The sequence below is a fragment of the Hypanus sabinus genome, chromosome 17 (genome assembly GCF_030144855.1).
Source record: "Hypanus sabinus isolate sHypSab1 chromosome 17, sHypSab1.hap1, whole genome shotgun sequence".
Classification (NCBI taxonomy): domain Eukaryota; kingdom Metazoa; phylum Chordata; class Chondrichthyes; order Myliobatiformes; family Dasyatidae; genus Hypanus; species Hypanus sabinus.
The window spans coordinates 13,916,576-13,935,657 of record NC_082722.1 but is presented as its reverse complement, the minus strand read 5'-3'; the positions used below and the strand labels follow the sequence as shown (position 1 = coordinate 13,935,657).

At 45.0% G+C, this 19,082-nt stretch overlaps 2 protein-coding genes across 4 annotated transcripts in view; one reads left to right on the top strand and one right to left on the bottom strand.

The window, feature by feature from the left end:
* bbs2 (Bardet-Biedl syndrome 2) overlaps positions 1-19,082 on the bottom strand; it is a 168,084-nt gene that overhangs the window by 82,712 nt on the left and 66,290 nt on the right. The window lies entirely within an intron of this gene.
* LOC132406696 (uncharacterized) lies at positions 2,423-11,511 on the top strand. The gene is made up of 2 exons (XM_059992554.1): positions 2,423-7,587; positions 7,626-11,511. Exon 1 carries the CDS (start codon positions 3,599-3,601, stop codon positions 4,964-4,966), a length of 1,368 nt encoding a protein of 455 aa, XP_059848537.1. The 5' UTR covers positions 2,423-3,598; the 3' UTR covers positions 4,967-7,587; positions 7,626-11,511.

Here is a 19,082-nt window from a genome sequence, read left to right as displayed (position 1 = left end):
AAACCTTATGGCTCTTCTGAAGGGGGTGAGGACTGTATTTGGGAAGCTTCTGGTCTCTTCCTGATATATTTCTCTCGGCCTCCTCCCGTCTCCTGCCTTCTCGTTTCTCACACTATTTCCCAAGCGGAGTGGAATAATTCCTCAGCCAGGCTTTCCTTCGTTTTGGTTATGCTGACAGGCAACCCTCTGGCCTTCACGTCTGTAGTTGCCTCTTCCACCGTCTGGTATAACCGCATCCCATTGTCAAAAAACACTCAAAGTTTAACAGGGTACGGAGTTTGAAATCTAATCTTATTTAGCTTTAGTACTCGCTTTACTTCGGAGTATTCTTTGCGTTTCTGGAGGACCGCGGGGAGGAGGGTAATCTTGGTCGAAATATTTATCGTCGAAAAACATCTCTTCTTACCCCAGGCCCTTGGTAGAATCTCCGCCTTGGTGCTGTACCAAAGGAATTTAATTATTATTGAGCGCGGCTTTCTATCCTGGGTAGGTTTCAGGACTAACGCGTGGTGGGCTCTTTCGACTTCCAGCTCCATAGCTGGGGGACGATCCAATGTGTCCCGTAGTAACTTTCCAACAAACTCTGTCATGGACGAGCCCTCCACTCCTTCGGGAACGTTGTAGATTCTGATATTTTACCGTCGTGATCCAGGTCAAGCAGTTTACCTTCTTGGTAATTTAATATTTTTATTGTCTTATTCAGTATCCATTCCACATTTTGAACGTGATCTTCCACCTTCTCAATTCGAGTCTCTGCCACCGCTATTTTTTGATTGACACTGGCGAGCTTTGACTTAATATCACTGAGCTGCTGCTTTATATCTTTCTGGACCTCCATTATTTCTTTCAGGATTTTGAAGATATTCGCTGCTTTGCCTGAGCGAGGCCCAACGTCCATCTCGCTAGCACGCGGTCGGGTAGAAGAGCCGTTCGCTGCACTCCTCTCAGCCGCAGGCTCCGCAGTGTCGCTTTTCTTATTTTCATTCTTTTTCCCCCATTCTTGCCCCTCTTTTCAATTCAAATATTTTTCCAAAAATATATTTGATGGGTTAACAGGGCTTAATACACGTTTTTCCAGAGGAGCTAGTGACTTAAGCTGCCATTCTTGACGATGATGTCACCGGAAACCCCATACGATAACCTTTTCATTTCTAGAATCATTCTGGTGAATCTTCTCTGAACCCTCTCTAGTGTCAGTACATCTTTTCTAAAATGAGGAGTCCAAACCTGTGCACAATACTCCCAGTGTGGTCTCACGAGTGTCTTATAGAGCCTCAACATCAAATCCCTGGTCTTATATTTATTACCTCTAGAAAAGAATGCCAACAATGCATTCGCCTTCTTCACAACCAATTCAACCTGGAGATTAACCTTCAGGGTATCTTGCAGAAGGACTCCCAAGTTCCTTTATCTCTGCTGTGATGTGTGATGAACAAGCCAGGCTGAGATGAGGTCCAGAGTTGACCCCCCCCCCCGTGAACGATGCTGCTAACGGGGGGGGGGGAAGAGGGGAGAGGGGAGAGAGAGAGAGGGGAGAGAGAGAGAGGGGAGAGAGAGGGGGGAGAGAGAGGGGGGAGAGAGAGGGGGGAGAGAGAGGGGGGAGAGAGAGGGGGGAGAGAGAGGGGGGAGGGGGAGGGGAGGGGAGGGGGAGGGGGAGGGGGGAGAGAGAGGGGAGGGGGAGGGGGAGAGGAGGAGAGGGGGAGAGGGGGAGAGGGGGAGAGGGGGAGAGAGAGAGAGGGGGGAGGGGAGAGGGGGAGAGGGGGAGAGGGGGGAGGGGGGAGGGGGGGAGGGGGAGAGAGGGAGAGAGGGAGAGAGGGAGAGGGGGAGAGGGGGAGAGGGGGAGAGGGGGAGAGGGGGAGAGGGGGAGAGGGGGAGAGGGGGAGAGGGGGAGAGGGGGAGAGAGGGAGAGAGGGAGAGGGAAAGAGAGAGAAAGAGAGAGGGAGGGGAGGGGGAGGGGGTAGAGGGGGAGAGGGGGAGAGGGGGAGAGGGGGAGAGGGAGAGAGAGGAGGGGGGAGGGGAGGGGGGGAGAGGGGGAGAGGGGGAGAGGGGGGAGGGGGGAGGGGGGAGGGGGGAGGGGGGAGGGGGAGGGGGAGGGGGGGAGGGGGGAGGGGGAGGGGGGGAGGGGGGAGGGGGAGAGAGGGAGAGAGGGAGAGGGGGAGAGGGGGAGAGGGGGAGAGGGGGAGAGGGGGAGAGGGGGAGAGGGGGAGAGGGGGAGAGGGGGAGAGGGGGAGAGGGGGAGAGGGGGAGAGGGGGAGAGGGGGAGAGGGGGAGAGGGGGAGAGGGGGAGAGGGGGAGAGGGGGAGAGAGGGAGAGAGGGAGAGGGAAAGAGAGAGAGAAAGAGAGAGGGAGGGGAGGGGGAGGGGGAGAGGGGGAGAGGGGGAGAGGGGGAGAGGGGGAGAGGGGGAGAGGGGGAGAGGGGGAGAGGGGGAGAATTTAGTATTATGGCTTCTTCGATAATTGTTTACTTTACTCCAAGGACACTTTGCCTGCTTGTGTGGATTCCTGCTGAGACAGCAAGGTGGTACACCAGGTGATGGACATGGACAGTTGATGGATGGCTGGTACCCTGGCAGGGGAGATAAAAAAGCAAGTCTGCTGAGACACAAGACACACCAAAGGACACTGAAAGAGCATTGTGCACCCACATGAAGGTGGGGGTTTGGAAGATCGATTCGGGGGAATCGATCAGAGGCTCACAGTGTGTGAAGGCAGACTGGTGGGGACGTGTGTGTGTCCACCCTCGCCTGGGTGACAGTCTCACCACTGAAGAATGGTCTGGCCTGGTACAGAGGGGTCATAGTCAGTGATCACAACAGGACAAGAAGACAACGGAAGGTTTGCTTGCAATTGCATCACCTCTTGCTCTCTCTCTCTCCCCCCCCCCCAACGGTACAACAGCAACTACCTCGACTTAAGCTAAACTGAACTGAACTCTGCACCATCATAAGACTATTCATTTACCCCTAGACTTCGATAGAGCTTGGTTTTGATTCCTATTTCTACACTTCTGTATATATCATTGCTAACCTGTTTTATATATTTGTTTTTATAGTACTGTTTTACTCAGTTTACTAATAAACACTTTTAGTTACAGTAATACCAGACTCCAATGTATTATTCCATTTCTGCTGGTTTGGTAACCCGGTCATGGGGTACGTGGCAAATTGGGGCTCGTCCAGGATTTAAATATCAAATTGGGGGGCTGTTGAATTGGTTGGGGTAAATTCCCCTATCTGATTCGGGTGTGTGAAGAATAATAGATAAAAAGCAGAAATAGAGATTGAAGAATTTCTGAAGGAGCTATTGCGAGACGGTTGAAACTTTCGAAGGTGAAACAGTCAATGAGGAGGTTGGAGATGCAGAGAGCTATAGTCGACTATTATGTATTTAAGTGGGTATTTCCCAAAGGGGAGCTGGAGATGTTTCCTGAGAGTAAACCTAGCGAGGTCGAGACGCAGGTTCAGATGGAAAAGTTGAGGCTCGAGGCTGAGGAGAAGAAAAGGGAACATGAGTTCTGAATGAACAGCTGGAAGCCAAAAGACAGAGAGGGAAAGTAAAGAGACAGAGAGAAGAAAGGGGAAAAGAGAGGCAGTTTGAGATGGCAAAGATAAAGGCATTGCAGGAGGGGGAACAGGTGATGGATCCAGTCAGAGGGTTTAAGGTTAGTCAGGAAATTAAGTTGGTACCCCCATTTGAGGAGATGGATGTCGATAGGTATTTTCTGCATTTTGAGAAAGTAGCTATGAATCAGAACTGGCCGAAGGATAAGTGGGCTGTTCTGTTACAGAGTGTTCTTAAGGGGAAGGCTCAGCAAGCCTATTTCGCGTTGTCTGCAGATGAGGCAAAGAATTATGATGAAGTAAAGGGGGCTATACTGAAGATTTACGAGTTGGTTCCAGAGGCATACCAGCAAAGGTTCCGGAATTTGAGAAAACCGTGGGACCGCACACATTTAGAGTTTGCCCGTGAAATGCACATGTACTTTGAGTGTTGGTGTGCCTCAAAAGAGGCCAGTGAGGATTTGGACAAATTAAAACAGTTAATGCTGATTGAGCAGTTTAAAAGCTGCGTCCCTGAGGGTATGCAGACGTACTTGGACGAGAAGGAGGCAAAAACTCTGTCTGCGACTGCTAAGTTAGCAGACAAGTATGCCTTAACCCACAAGGTAAAATTTCCTCCAAGTAAGAGCTACCAGAGGGGTAGTAGGGATGGTAGAGAAACCCCACCGGCTAAGTCAGAGAGTAAGCCGGGGACTAGGGGAAAGGGTAAGGAGGGGGAAAAGCAGACTGGATGGAAGTTTCCTAGTTTTATGCGTAATAATTCTGGGAAAGCTGGCCACATAGCATGTAAGTGTCTGGATCCAAAGAAAGAGACAGGAAAGGGAAAGGCGCCAACCCCAACTGCCTGCATTAAGCCGGCTGAAATGTCGCTAAAGGAGAAGAAGCCAAACAGTGTTCAGGAGGGATGGGAGAAATTTCTTCTGACCGGGTTGGTATCTGTGAAGGAGGGGTCAATCCCAGTGCCAGTGAGAATCTGGAGAGACACTAGGGCTTTTCAGTCCTTAATCCTAAGCAGTGTGTTGGACTTTAGTGCTGAGACCGAGACTGGTGACGTGGTGATACAAGGGGTTGGTAAAGGGACCGAGGCAGTACCGTTGCATAAAATAGTTTTGAAGTGTGAGTTGGTATCCAGGCCAGTCACGATCGGTGTGCAGTCTGCACTCCTGATACGTGATGTGGATGTCTTACTCGGGAATGACCTGGCAGGGTGGGATGTGTTCCCAATAGTTCAGCTCACGAGTAAGCCTGTAAGTAGTGAGGACCCGCCCACAGATTCTGAAGTTTATCCCGCTTGCGCAGCTGTTGAGACAAACTCTGATGTAGCTGAGGCAGATGTTGATTTAGCTGAGACGTTTTTACCGACCCTGTATCAGAAGGGGTTGAGGACAGTGAAGCTGAGGAGATAAAGGGGGACGAGACGGATTTACCATTATCCAGGAAGGAATTTGTGAAGGCACAGAGCAAAGATGAGAAATAGATGTGGCAGCTGGAAGGTCCAGTGTTGGACACTGATGATTTACATAACTTGAAAGAGCTGTTTGCAGTTGAAGAATTTAAGTGTGTTCCCAATGATGTAAGGGCATTCTGAGATAAAAAGGATGCCGCTACCTTGAGGGAGTCTGCTGGGTTAGCAGACGAGGTTGTTTTAATCCACAAGGTTGAGTTTACTCCAGATGGGAGTTGCCCAGAGAGTAGCTGGGAGGATCAGGGGAACTTGGAATTTGAAACTGGGACTGGTATTGAAAACCCAGTAGAGGCAGATGTCCCGTTTGCCTGTGTTCAGGTTGTTGGAAGTACCTGTGGATTCACAGGGTACTGAACCTTGTGTTGTGACTCAGGAAAGGTCTGAGGTATCTGGTTTGGTATCTGACCTCATTAATGTTCAGTCTTTCGGATTCCTTTAAGTTGGGTAGGTTGCCACAATCTTTTTATGAAGCTTCTATTTCGCTTATCCTTAAAAAGAAACTTTAAAAAACTGAATGCTCTTCATGCTCTCCTTACTTAATATTGATACTAAAATCCTCTCCGAAGTTCTGGCTCATAGGATTAAAAATATTTTACCATCTATCATTTCTGATGATCAGACCGGATTTATTAAAAATCAATATTCCCACTTTAATATTTGTCAATTGTTAAATGTTATCTATTCTCCTTCTAAGGAGATATCGGTTGTGTAATATCCTTAAGACGCTGAGAAGGCTTTCGATCGGGTTGAATGGAATTATTTAAAACCTGAGAAAAAAATAATTTTGGGCCCAATTTCATTCAATGGATTATATTACTTTATTTATCTCCCTCTGCTCAGGTTCTTACTAATTTTCAGAATTCCAAACCATTTAAACTTCAGCGTGCAACCAGACAAGGCTGTCCAATCAGCCCTCTGCTCTTTGATCTGGCCTTAAAACCCTTAGCCATTGCTTTTCGAGAACCTAGTGCTATCACTGGTATTTTAGGGAGAGGTACTACCCACTAAGTTTTGCTCTATGCTGATGACCTATTGCTTTTTATTTCTAATGTCAAGACTTCATTATCTCCTGTGCTTCCTTTACTCTCCTGTTTCAGCCAGTTTTCAGGATATAAACTAAATTTATATAAGAGTGAACTTTTTCCTTTGAATAATTTGGTTGCAGTTAATACTAACCTTCCTTTTAAAATTGTAAGAAATCAATTTAGCTATTTGGGTGTAACAATTACTAAGAATTACAAAAACCTACTTAAAGAAAATTTTCTTACCCTACTGAATTATGTAAAAAGGGCACTATCAAACTGATCACCTCTCTCGTTATCATTGATTGGCCGGAATAATTCTATTCAAATGAATATCTTACCTAAATTCATATACTTTTTTCAGGCCTTACCTGTTTTTATTCCTAAATCCTTTTTTGATTCTCTTGATTCTATTCTATCTTCTTATATATGGAAAAACAAACATTCTCGACAAAATAAAGTTCATCTTCAAAAAGCTAAAAATAATGGAAGTTTAGCTTTACCGAATTTTAGGTTTTATTACTGGGCAGTCAATGTATGAAATCTTACGTTTTGGTTATATTATATTAACCCTGAGGACTGTCCGGTATGGATTTCTTTAGAAGTTAACTCTGTTAATAATTTTTCTATCATTTCTCTTCTTGGATCCTCACTTCTTTTTTTAAGTAAACTGACAATTTGGTAGTTAAACATACTTTGAGGATTTGGGTACAATTTAGAAAATACTTCGGTTTATTGAGATTTTCTCTTTCAAGTCCCATTTTTTCTAATTTTTTTTTAAACCTTCCATGATCAATCTAGTTTTTAAAGAATGAGATAGATTGGGTATTAAATGCTTCCAGGATCTGTTTCTTGGAGGAAGTCTCCTTTCGTTTGAGCAATTGTCAGCTAAATATAGCTAACCAAAAACCCATTTTTTTCTATATCTACAAATTAGAGACTTCCTGCAATCTCAATTATATATATCAAGTCAAGTCAAGTCACTTTCTATTGTCATTTCAACCATAACTGCTGGTATGGTACACAGTAAAAACAAGACTAAGTTTTTCAGGACCATGGTGCTACGTGAAACAATACAAAAACTACACTGAACTACGTAAAAACAACACAGAAAAAACTACACTAGACTACAGACCTACCCAGGACTGCATAAAGTGCAGGCATTACAATAAATAATAAACAAGACAATAGGGCAGTGAGTTGGTGTCAGTCCAGACACTGGGTATCGAGGTATCTGATGGTTTGGGGAAGAAACTGTTGCATAGTCTGGTCATGAGAGCCCGAATGCTTCCGTGTCTTTTCCCAGATGGCAGGAAGGAGAATAGTTTTAATGAGGGATCCTTTATAATGCTGTTTGCTTTGCGGATGCAGCGTGTAGTGTAGATGTCTGTAATGGCAGGAAGAGAGACCCTGATGATCTTCTCAGCTGACCTCACTATTCGCTGCAAGGTTTTTTGATTTGAGATGGTGCAATTTCCGAATTAGGCAGTGATGCAGCTGCTCTCAATACAACCTCTGTAGAATGTGATGAGGATGGGGGGTGGGAGATGGACCTTCCTCAGCCTTTGCAGAAAGTAGAGACGCTGCTGGGCTTTCTTTGCTATGGAGCTGATGTTGAAGGACCAGTTGAGATTCTCCGCCAGGTGAACACCAAGAAATTTGGTGCTCTTAACGATCTCTACCAAGAAGCCATCGATGTTCAGTGGAGAGTGGTCGCTCCATGCCCTCCTGAAGTCAACAACCGTCTCTTTTGTTTTGTTCAAATTAAGAGACAGGTTGTTGGCTCTGCACCAGTCCGTTGGAGATGCTGCTTCTGATCCAGACTGATTGAGGTCTCCCAGTCAGGAAGTCTGGTATCCAGTTGCAGATGGAGGTGTTCAGGCCCAATAGTCTCAGCTTTCCAATCAATTTCTGAGGGATGATTGCGATGAATGCTGAACTGAAGTCTGTGAAGAGCATTCGGATGTTTTTTGTCCAGGTGGAGGGTGATGAAAATGGCGTTGTCTGTTGAACGATTGGGACGGTACGCAAACTGCAGGGGGTTCAGTGACGGGGGCAGCAGGGTCTTGATGTACCTCATGACGAGCCTCTCGAAACACTTCCTGATGATGAATGTGAGTGGAACGGGATGGTAGTCATTGAGGCAGGACACTGAAGACTTCTTCAGCACAGGGACAATGGTGGCAGCCTTGAAGCACGTTAGAATGACAGAGCTGTTCAGGGAGGTATTGAAGATGTCAGTGAGAACATCTGCCCAGGGAGATATTGAAGATGTCAGTGAGAAAATCTGGAAAGCGGCCAGTGAGTGAGTGGGCCAATGAAGGAGTGGAGATTTGAGGCTTTGACTCCAAAGGCTTCGATGAGAAGAGGCGGAGGACGAGCTTCACCAAGTGAGGTAAGGCCGGGTAAGTTCCTTTCAAAGGAGAAAGTTTCAAAAGTTGAGGCAAGTATTGGGTAGGTCATGGCAGCTGAGATCAGCCCTGTGGTTTGTTCATCCTGCAGCATGTGGGAAATCAGGGATACTTCCAGTGACCCTGACGACTATGTGTGCAGGAAGTGTGTCCAACTGCAGCTTCTGGCAGACCGCATTGAGCGTCTGGAGCTCCGACTGGATTCATACTGGAGCATCTGTGATGCTGAGAAAGTCGTGAATAGCACGTTCAGTGAGTTGGCCACACCGCAGGTAAAGGCTACACAGGCAGAAAGGGAAGGGATGGCCACTAGACAGCATAGCAGTAGGCAGGTAGTGCAGGTAGTGCAGGAGTCCCCTGAGGTCATCTCCCTCCTAAACAGATATACTGTTTTGGATACTGTTGGGGGAGATATCTCATCAAGGGAAGGCAGCAGCAGCTGAGTTCATTGCACCATGGGTGGCTCTGCAGCACAGAAGGGAAGGAAAAGGAGTGGGAGAGCTATAGTGATAGGAGATTCAATTGTAAGGGGAATAGATAAGTGTTTCTGCGGCAGCAAACAAAACTCCAGGATGGTATGCTGCCTCCCTGGTGCAAGGGTCAAGGATGTTTCTGAGCGGCTGCAGGACATTCTGGAATGGGAGGGTGAACAGCCAGTGGTCGTGGTGCACATAGGTACCAATGATATAGGTAAAAAATGGGATGAGGTCCTACAAGGTGAGTTTAGGGAGTTAGGAGATAACTAAAAAGTGGACCACAAAGGTAATAATCTCTGGATTACTACCAGTGCCAAGTGCTAGTCAGAGTAGAAATAGGAGGATATTTCAGTTGAATACGTGGCTTGAGAAATGGTGCAAGAGGGAGGGATTCAAATTTCTGGGGCATTAGAACCAGCTCTGGGGGAGGTGGGATCGGTATAAACAGTACGGTCTGCACCTGGGCTGGACTGAAACCAATGTCCTAGGGAGAGCGTTTGCTACTGCTGTTCAGGAGGCTTTAAACTAATGTGGCAGGGGGATGGGAACAAGTGCAGAGAGACAGAGGGGTGTAAAATGAGGGTAGAAGCAAAAAGTAGTAAAGTGAAGAGTAAAAGTGGCAGGCAGGCAAATCCAGGGCAAAAAGCAAAAAAAGCCACTTTTCAACATAATTGTATAAGGGCTAAGAGTGTTGTAAAAACAAGCCTGAAGGCTTTGTGTGTCAATGCCTTGAGCATTCGTAACAAGGTGGATGAATTGAATGTGCATATAGTTATTAATGAATATGATATAGTTGGGATCACAGACATGGCTCCAGGGTGACCAAGGATGGGAGCTCAACATCCAGGGATATTCAATATTCAGGAGGGATAGACAGGAAAGAAAAGGAGGTGGGGTAGCATTGCTGGTTTGAGAGGAGATTAATGCAATAAAGGAAGGACATTGGCCTGGAGGATGTGGAATCGATATGGGTAGAGCTGCATAACACTAAGTGGCAGAAAACGCTGGTGGGAGTTGTGTACAGGCCACCTAACAGTAGTAGTGAGGTTGAGGATGGCATTAAACAGGAAATTAGAAATGCATGCAATAAAGGAACAGTAGTTATAATGGGTGACTTCAATCTACATATAGATTGGGTGAACCAAATTGGTAAGAGTGCTGAGGAAGAGGATTTCTCATTGTATGCCGGATGGTTTTCTGAACCAACATGTCGAGGAACCAACTAGAGAGCAGGCCATTCTGGATGGGGTATTGAGCAATGAGGAAGGGTTAGTTAGCAATCTCGTCTCTCTTGGGTAAGAGTGACCATAATATGGTGGAATTCTTCATTAAGATGGAGAGTGACATAGTTAATTCAGAAACAAAGGTTCTGAACTTAAAGAAGGGTAACTTTGGAGGTATGAGAGGTGAATTAGCTAAGATAGACCGGCAAATGATACTTAAAGGGTTGACGGTGGATATGCAATGGCAAGCATTTAAAGATCGCATGGATGAACTACAATTGTTCATCCCAGTTTGGCAAAAGAATAAACCAGGGAAGCTAATTTCCATGGCTGGCAAGGGAAATTAGGGTTAGTATCAAGTCCAAAGAAGAAACATATAAATTAGCAAAAAGCGGCACACCTGAGGACTGGGAGAAATTCAGAGATCAGCAGAGGAGGACAAAGGGCATAATTAGGAAAGTGAAAAAAGATTATGAGAGAAAGCTGGCAGGGAACATAAAAACTGACTTTAAAAGCTTTTATGGATACGTGAAAAGAAAAAGATAGGTCAAGACAAATGTAGGTCCTTTACAGTCAGAAACAGGTGAATTGATCATAGGGAACAAAGACATGGCAGACCAATTGAATAACTACTTTGGTTCTGTCTTCACTAAGGAGGACACAAATAATCTTCCGGAAATAGTAAGGGACCGAGGGTCTAGTGAGATGGAGGAACTGAGGGAAATACATGTTAGTAGGGAAGTGGTGTCAGATAAATTGAAGGGATTAAAGGCAGATAAATCCCCAGGGCCAGATGGTCTGCATCCCAGAATGCTTAAGGAAGTAGCCCAAAAAATAGTGGATGCATTAGTGATAATTTTTCAAAACTCCTTAGATTCTGGATTAGTTCCTGAGGATTGGAGGGTGGTTAATGTAACCTCACTTTTTAAAAAAGGAGGGAGAGAGAAACTAGGGAATTATAGACCAGTTAGTCTGACATCGGTGGTGGGGAAAATGCTAGATTCGGTTATCAAAGATGTGATAACAGCACATTTGGAAAGAGGTGAAATCATCAGACAAAGTCAGCATGGATTTGTGAAAGGAAAATCATGTCTGACGAATCTTATAGAATTTTTTGATTGATGTAACTAGTGGAGTGGATAGGGGAGAGCCAGTGGATGTAGTATATTTAGATTTTCAAAAGGCTTTTGACAAGGTCCCACACAGGAGATTAGTGTGCAAACTTAAGGCACACAGTATTGGGGGTATGGTATTGATGTGGATAGAGAATTGGTTGGCAGACAGGAAGCAAAGAGTGGGAGTAAACGGGACCTTTTCAGAATGGCAGGCAGTGACTAGTGGGGTACTGCAAGGCTCAGTGCTGGGACCCCAGTTGTTTACAATATATATTAATGATTTAGATGAGGGAATTAAATGCAGCATCTCCAAGTTTGCGGATGACACAAAGCTGGGCGGCGGTGTTAGGTGTGAGGAGGATGCTAGGAGGATGCTAAGAGGATGCAGGGTGACTTGGATAGGTTAGTGAGTGGGCAAATTCATGGCAGATGCAATTTAATGTGGATAAATGTGAGGTTATCCACTTTGGTTGCAAAAACAGGAAAACAGATTATTATCTGAACGGTGGCCAATTAGGAAAAGGGGAGATGCAATGAGACCTGGGTGTCACTGTACACCAGTCATTGAAGGTGGGCATGCAGGTACAGCAGGCAGTGAAAAAGGCAAATGGTATGTTGGCATTCATAGCAAAAGGATTTGAGTACAGGAGCAGGGAGGTTCTACTGCAGTTGTACAAGGCCTTGGTGAGACCACACCTAGAATATTGTGTGCAGTTTTGGTCCCCTAATCTGAGGAAAGACATTCTTGCCATAGAGGGAGTACAGAGAAGGTTCACCAGATTGATTCCTGGGATGGTAGGACTTTCATATGAAGAAAGACTGGATCAACTAGGCTTATACTCACTGGAATTTAGAAGATTGAGGGGGGATCTTATTGAAACGTATAAAATTCTAAAGGGATTGGACAGGCTAGATGCAGGAAGATTGTTTCCAATGTTGGGGAAGTCCAGAATGAGCAGTCACAGTTTAAGGATAAAGGGGAAGCCTTTTAGGACCGAGATGAGGAAAAACTTCTTCACACAGAGAGTGGTGAATCTGTGGAATTCTCTGCCAGAGGAAACAGTTGAGGCCAGTTCATTGGCTATATTTAAGAGGGAGTTAGATATGGCCCTTGTGGCTAAAGGGATCAGGGGGTATGGAGAGAAAGCAGGTACAGGGGTTCTGAGTTGGATGATCAGCCATGATCATACTGAATGGTGGTGCAGGCTCGAAGAGCTGAATGGCCTACTCCTGCACCTATTTTCTATGTTTCTATGTTTAGCTGGTCTGCACATCCTCTAAGCACTCTGCCACGAATATTGTCTGGTCAGGCAGCCTTCCATGGGTTGACCCTGCACAGAGTTCTCCTCACTTGGGCTACGGTGAGACACAGCACCTGGTCATTTGGAGGAGGGGTTAACTTTCTGCCTCGAAACAAGCATCGAAGTTGTTCAAAGCATCTGGGAGAGAGGCATCACCAGCACAGGCAGGTGATGTTGTCCTGTAGTTGATGTCCTGAGTGCCCTTCCACATGCACTGTGTCACCACTGTCCTGGAAGTGGCTGTGGATTTGCTGGGTGTGTGCACACTTTGCCTCTCTGATGGCCCAGGACAGTTTGGCCCTCACTGTTGTTAGGGCTGTCTTGTCGTCTGCTCTGAAGGCGGAGTCATGGGTCCTCAGCAGTGCACGCACCTCCGCTGTCATCCATGGCTTCTGGTTAGCTCATGTAGTGATGGTCTTGGACACAGTGATGTCATTGATACACTTGCTGATGTAGCTGGTCACTGATGCCGTGTACTCCTCTAAGTTGGTAGAGTTGCAGCCTCCCTGAACATGTGCCAGTCAGTGTGCTCAAAGCAGTCTTGAAGAGCAGAGATGGCTCCTGCTGGCCAGGTTTTCACCTGTTTCTTAACTGGTCTAGAGCACCTGACGAGCGGTCTGTATGCTGGGAATAGCATAACAGAGATGTAGTCTGAGTAACCGAAGTGGGGGCAGGGCTCTGCTCGGTACAAGTTGGGGATGTTTGTGTAAACAAGGTCCAATGCATTCTCCACCCCGTTGCAAAGTCCACATACTGATGGAATTTGGAGAGCACTGACTTGAGGTTCGCGTGGTTAAAATCTCCGGCGACAATAAACAGTCCATCGGGGTTGTGCGTTCTGCAGTTTGCTAATAGCCCCATACAGTTCACAGAGTGCCTCCTTAGCATTAGGGCTGGGGGGAATGTAGACACCGATCATAAGGACAGTGGTGAATTCCTGTGGTAAATAAAATAGTCTACATCTAACAGTCACAAACTCCACTAGCGATGAGCACAGAGATCTGGAAACCAGCACAGAGTTCTTGCACCATTCTGTATTGATGTAAACACACAAGCCACCACCGAGTCTTACCAGAAAGAGCTGCATTTCTGTCCACTCGAAACAAGGTCCAGCTGAATGGCACCATCTGGGATTCCGTCGGTGAGCCATGTTTCCGTGAAAACAAATGCGCAGCAGACTCTATACTTCTGCCAAGTGTTTCATTGGAGTCAGATGTAGTCCAATTTACTGTCCAGGGAGTGGACATTGGACAGCAGAATGGACAGGAGAGCCAGCCAGCTAGGGTTTGCTTTTTGCCTGGCATGGACCCCTGCTCTTTGCCTCACTTCCGCTTCCTTGCACACCGCTTATGACATCCTCAACTGCGGCCACCAGCATCAGGAGACTCCAAGGACTGTAGGCCCAACTCCCTCAGCAAGCCGAGGTCGCGTAATTTAACCAGCAGATCTTCATGAAGGTTTGTTCTTGGACGAGCTCTGTATTGTAGGTAGTCACTCAGTTATCCATGTGCCCTAATCAAAAATTCTGCCTTGAAATTAAATCAAAAAATTAAAGTAAAACCAGGACTGAAAGGCCGCTGCTGCTGTGCCTAAATTTTATATTTCCTAAAAGTTCCGATAAGAACTTATTAGGTGTAATTTCTAATTTGAAACCTTTTCATAATGACTGAATATCCAATATTTATGGCATGTTGCTGGGAATGAGAAATGCTCCTTTAACAAAATCTTTGGGAACGAGATTTACAGACTTCAATTGTTCTGATGAAATTTGGAATGAAATTTTTAAATTGGTTAACACTTCATCATTATATGCCTGCCACTCCCTCCTACAATTTAAAGTGGTCCATGACCAAGGATAAGCTATCTCACTTTTATTCGGATATATCTCCCCATTGTGATAGATGTAACGATGGAGAAGCTTCACTAATTCATATGTTTTGGACATGCCCAAGTCTTGAAAAATACTGGAAGGAAGTATTCCAAACTTTCTCTGTATTTTTCAAAGTAAATTTTAAGCCTAACCCTTTGACTGCCTTATTCGGTATTGCTGGAAGAAAAGATATTATTTTGGAGACATCTGTCTTGCACATTTAGGCTTTTATTTCTCTTATAACTAGAAGGGCGCTCTTGCTTAAACGGAAGGATGTTGTTCTGCCTACTCACGCTCAATGGTTACTTTAGGCTTTTATTTCTCTTTTAACTAGAAGGGCGCACTTGCTTAAATGGAAGGAAGTTGTTCTGCCTACTCACACTCAATGGTTACATGATGTTACGTCATGCTTCAATTTAGAGAAGATCCATTGTTCAATTTCTGAATCTAGTCAAGACTTTCAAACATTGTGGGGATCATTTTTGAACTATACAAAACCTTTGATTTGCTCTTAAAGTACAGATGTTGGCTAATAATATTTTTCGGTATATGATAAGGATTTTTTTCTTTCTTTCTTTCTTTCCCAAACAACTTCGATCTTGGTAGTGGGCTTAGATTCTTTTTTTTGTATATAATAAAATTATCACATTTCAATATTACAATTTAATTAAATTTACATGAATATACGGTAATGAGATTGCAAGTATGATTCAAATATAATGCATTTGGTATTACTTTTTTTTGACTTATAATATCTTCTTGTACTCTGCATTCTTCTATGTAGAAATTAATAAAAATATTGAAAGAGAGAACCCAAGGGTGCATTCCATCAGATTTATCCACCCTCAGACCATTAAGCTTCATGAGCACCTTTTCAGTCGTAATTTTTACTGCACACACTTCACTTCCCTGACACTCTTGAATGTCCAGTATACTGCAGATGTCTTCAACTGTGAAGACTGATGCAAAATACGCATTCAGCTCTTCTGCCATCTCTGCATCTCCCATTACAATATCTTCAGTGTCATTTTCTATTAGTACTTTATCTACCCTCAACACTTTTACTCTATATACTTAAAGAAGCTTTAGTACTTTCTTGATATTAGTTGCCAGCTTCCTTTCATAATTCATCTTTTCCTTCCTAAAGGCCTTCTGAGTTTCCTTCTGGAAGTTTTTAAAATCTTCCCAATCCTCTATCTTCCCAATAGCTTTGGCTTCATTGTTAGCCCTCTCTTTTGCTTTAACTTTGGCTCTGGTTTCACTTGTTAGTCACGGCACTATCCTTCTTCCATTCGAATATTTCTTCTTAATTAGAATACAATACTTGCACTTCCCTAATTTTCCACAGAAACTCCAGCCACTGTTGCTCTGCTATCCTTCCTGCTAGTATTGGCCAGTTCATACCTCATGCTATTGTAATCTCTTTTATTCCACTGAAATACCGACACATTGGAATTTAGCTTCTCCTTCTCAAATTTCAAAGTGAACTTGATAATATTGTGATCACTGTTCCCTAAGGGTTCCTTAACCTTAAACTCTCTTATAACCTCAGGGTCACTGAACAACGCCCAACCCAGAACAGCCGATCCCCTCGTGCAGAGGTCACCAACCTTTTTTTGCACCACGGACTATTGACAATATTCTTGCGGACCGGCCGGGGGGGGGGGTGGGGGGGGTGTTAATATCGACCAGAATATAGGTGACAAGTCAACTATAAGTCACTTATAAATGGCTAATACACTTAATTTCGTTTCTAAAAGGGGTTATCTAACGGATTTAATATTAAACACACAGCGCATATTTTCCTCACATGAACATAGTGATAAGTCAATTATAACTCACTTATAAGTCAATAGCGTCATAACATTTTAAGTAATGTTTGGATATTAAACACACCGCATATTTTCCTCATATGAACATATAAAATAATTGCAACACACCAATGAGAGGGCAAGGTAAGGAGGTCGCTGTGGCCACAGTCCACAGAGAGCACGGAGTGCGGCAGGGCATACGCCCACCCCCTCCTTGTAGATAGGTAGGATCTATCAGCCAACAAAAGTTTGGCTCAAGGGCTGACTTTCAGTAGATCGCAGCGAGGTAGCTGCTCTGCTACTTACGAAACCCTGAGCACGAATTAGGTCATCTGCGAATATTTTACCACCGGGTTCCCCACAAACATTCGGTATGCTAAACAGGTTTAGAGGCGGTGCCCATCTGTCTGCACTCCAGGCCGCTAGCAATGGCATTTCTCACCGGCCGGTTACCCGAGGCCAACCAGTGATCCCTGGCACGAGGGTATCACTGCGTTTAGGTGACTGATGACCTCACATGGGTAATGTCTTCGCATGCGTAATGACCTCGCGTGGGTAATAACTTTGCGTGTGTTCAAGTTCAACAGTGGGCGTGACAGGGAATGAGGAAAGTTGCAGCTGACTCATATCGTTTCATATCAACAAATCATATTGTTTCCTCAGTAGCACGTGCTTTGCGGCCCGGTTGCGGTCCGGTGATTGGGGACCGCTGCCCTCGTGGGCTCAACAACAAGCTGTTCTAAAAAGTCATCCCTTAGATATTCTACAAATTCTCTCTCAAGGTCCAGTACTGGCCTGGTTTTCCCAATCCACTTTCATGTTAAAATCACCAAAGACTATCATGACATTGCCCTTCTGACACACCTTCTCTATCTCCTGTTGTAATTTGTAATCCACCATCCCAGCTGCTGTTTGGAGGCCTGTATACAACTGCCATTAGGGTCCTTTTACCCTTGCCATTTCTTAACTCAATCTATAGAGACTCTATACTTTCCGATTCCATGTCATCCCTTTCTAATGACTTAACATTACATCTATCCTCGTTATATGCGTCTTCAGACTACACGGATTCGCAGTTATGTGAGTAACATTTCTACTAATGTCTCCTTATATGCATCCAAAACTCAGAGTTACACGAGGAACACTGCTTTCCCGCCAGTACAAGTCAAGTGCGCGTGCCTCACAGTCTCACTGTTGGGATGAGAAGCGCTGCTTTCCTGCTGATACAAGTCAGGTGCACGCGTGTCACAGTCTCACTCCCGCCAGTCTCGCATTGGTTTTGGCAAGCTGTGGATGCGCAATCTTGCACTCTTAGACTTTAGTTGGTTTTACCTACAGAGCAGTGATTTTGTGCCTGAAATATTTAACTATGCTTCCTAAGCGTCTGATTTCATGTTCTGGGCCATCAGCCGAGCAGCAGAGAACCGCTTTAACACTTGAAAAAAAGTTGGAAATTATAAAAAGCGCGGCATCAGGTGAAGGTAACACAGCTCTGGGACGCTACTACCAGGAACAGAATCTTGCCTTTAAAGTTCTTCTGTTGCTTGACAATGCGCCAGCCCATCCTAAACATTTGGGCAGCATTCATCGTAATATAACAGTGCACTTCCTGCCGCCTAACACAACATCGCTGATTCAGCCACCCGACCAAGGTGTGATCCGCATTCAAATTATTTTTTTTTTAACGGCGAACTATCTCTCAGATGCTGCAAGCAACAGATGATTTTGAAAATCCCAGGAGTTTACCAACGGTGAAGGACTGCTGGAAGTCAGAACACTTGGCACAAATGGCGATTGACATGGACCCAAGTTTAGAACAGAGTCAGTATTTCAGTTGTTCCCTGCCGTCAACCCTTCTTCCCTACAAGCAAATTTATGCTGAGAAACAAAATGGTGCCAAGCAAACAACCCTCAGCACTTTCTTCAAACCAGTGTCATCTCCTGCTGCCATTCTGTGAGTCTTCCATAGAAAAAAACCATAGAACATTACAGCACAGAAACAGGCCTTTTGGCCCTTCTTGGTTGTGCCGAACTATTTTTCTGCCTAGTCCCACTGACCTGCACCTGGCCCATATCCCTCCATACACCTCTCATCCATGTACCTGTCCAAGTTTTTCTTAAATGTTAAAAGTGAGCCCGCATTTACCACTTCATCTGGCAGCTCATTCCACACTCCCACCACTCTCTACGTGAAGAAACCCCCTAATGTTCCCTTTGAACTTTCCCCCTCTTCACCCTTAACCCATGTCCTGTGGTATTTTTATCCCCTAGCCTCAGCAGAAAAAGCCTGCTTGCATTCACTCTTTCTATACCCATCATAATTTTATATACCTCTAACAAATCTTTCCTCATTCTTCTACACTCCAGGGAATAAATTCCTAACCTAGCCAACCTTTCTCTATAACTCAGTTTCTCAAGTCCCGGCAACATTCTTGTAAACATTCTCTGCACTCTTTCAACCTTATTAATATCCTTCCTGTAATTCGGTGACCAAAACTGCACACAATACTCCAAATTCGGCCTCACCAATGCCTTATACAACCTCACCATAACATTCCAAATCTTATACTCAATACTTTGATTTATAAAGGCCAACGTACCAAAAGCTTTCCACCGTCTGCCATGGTCCACTACTCCACTTCATTCTTGTCGGATTCACCCCTCCAAGAAGGATTACAAGCTTGCTCGCTTGCATCCCACAAGGACAACTGCCTTCAACCCTTGCTGTGCTCGATGTTCACCTTATCGACAGAAAGCTGCCCGACACCACAACAACCACTCATCTCCCGGAGCGAACACACCTGCCACTGTTAGTGAAAACTGTACAC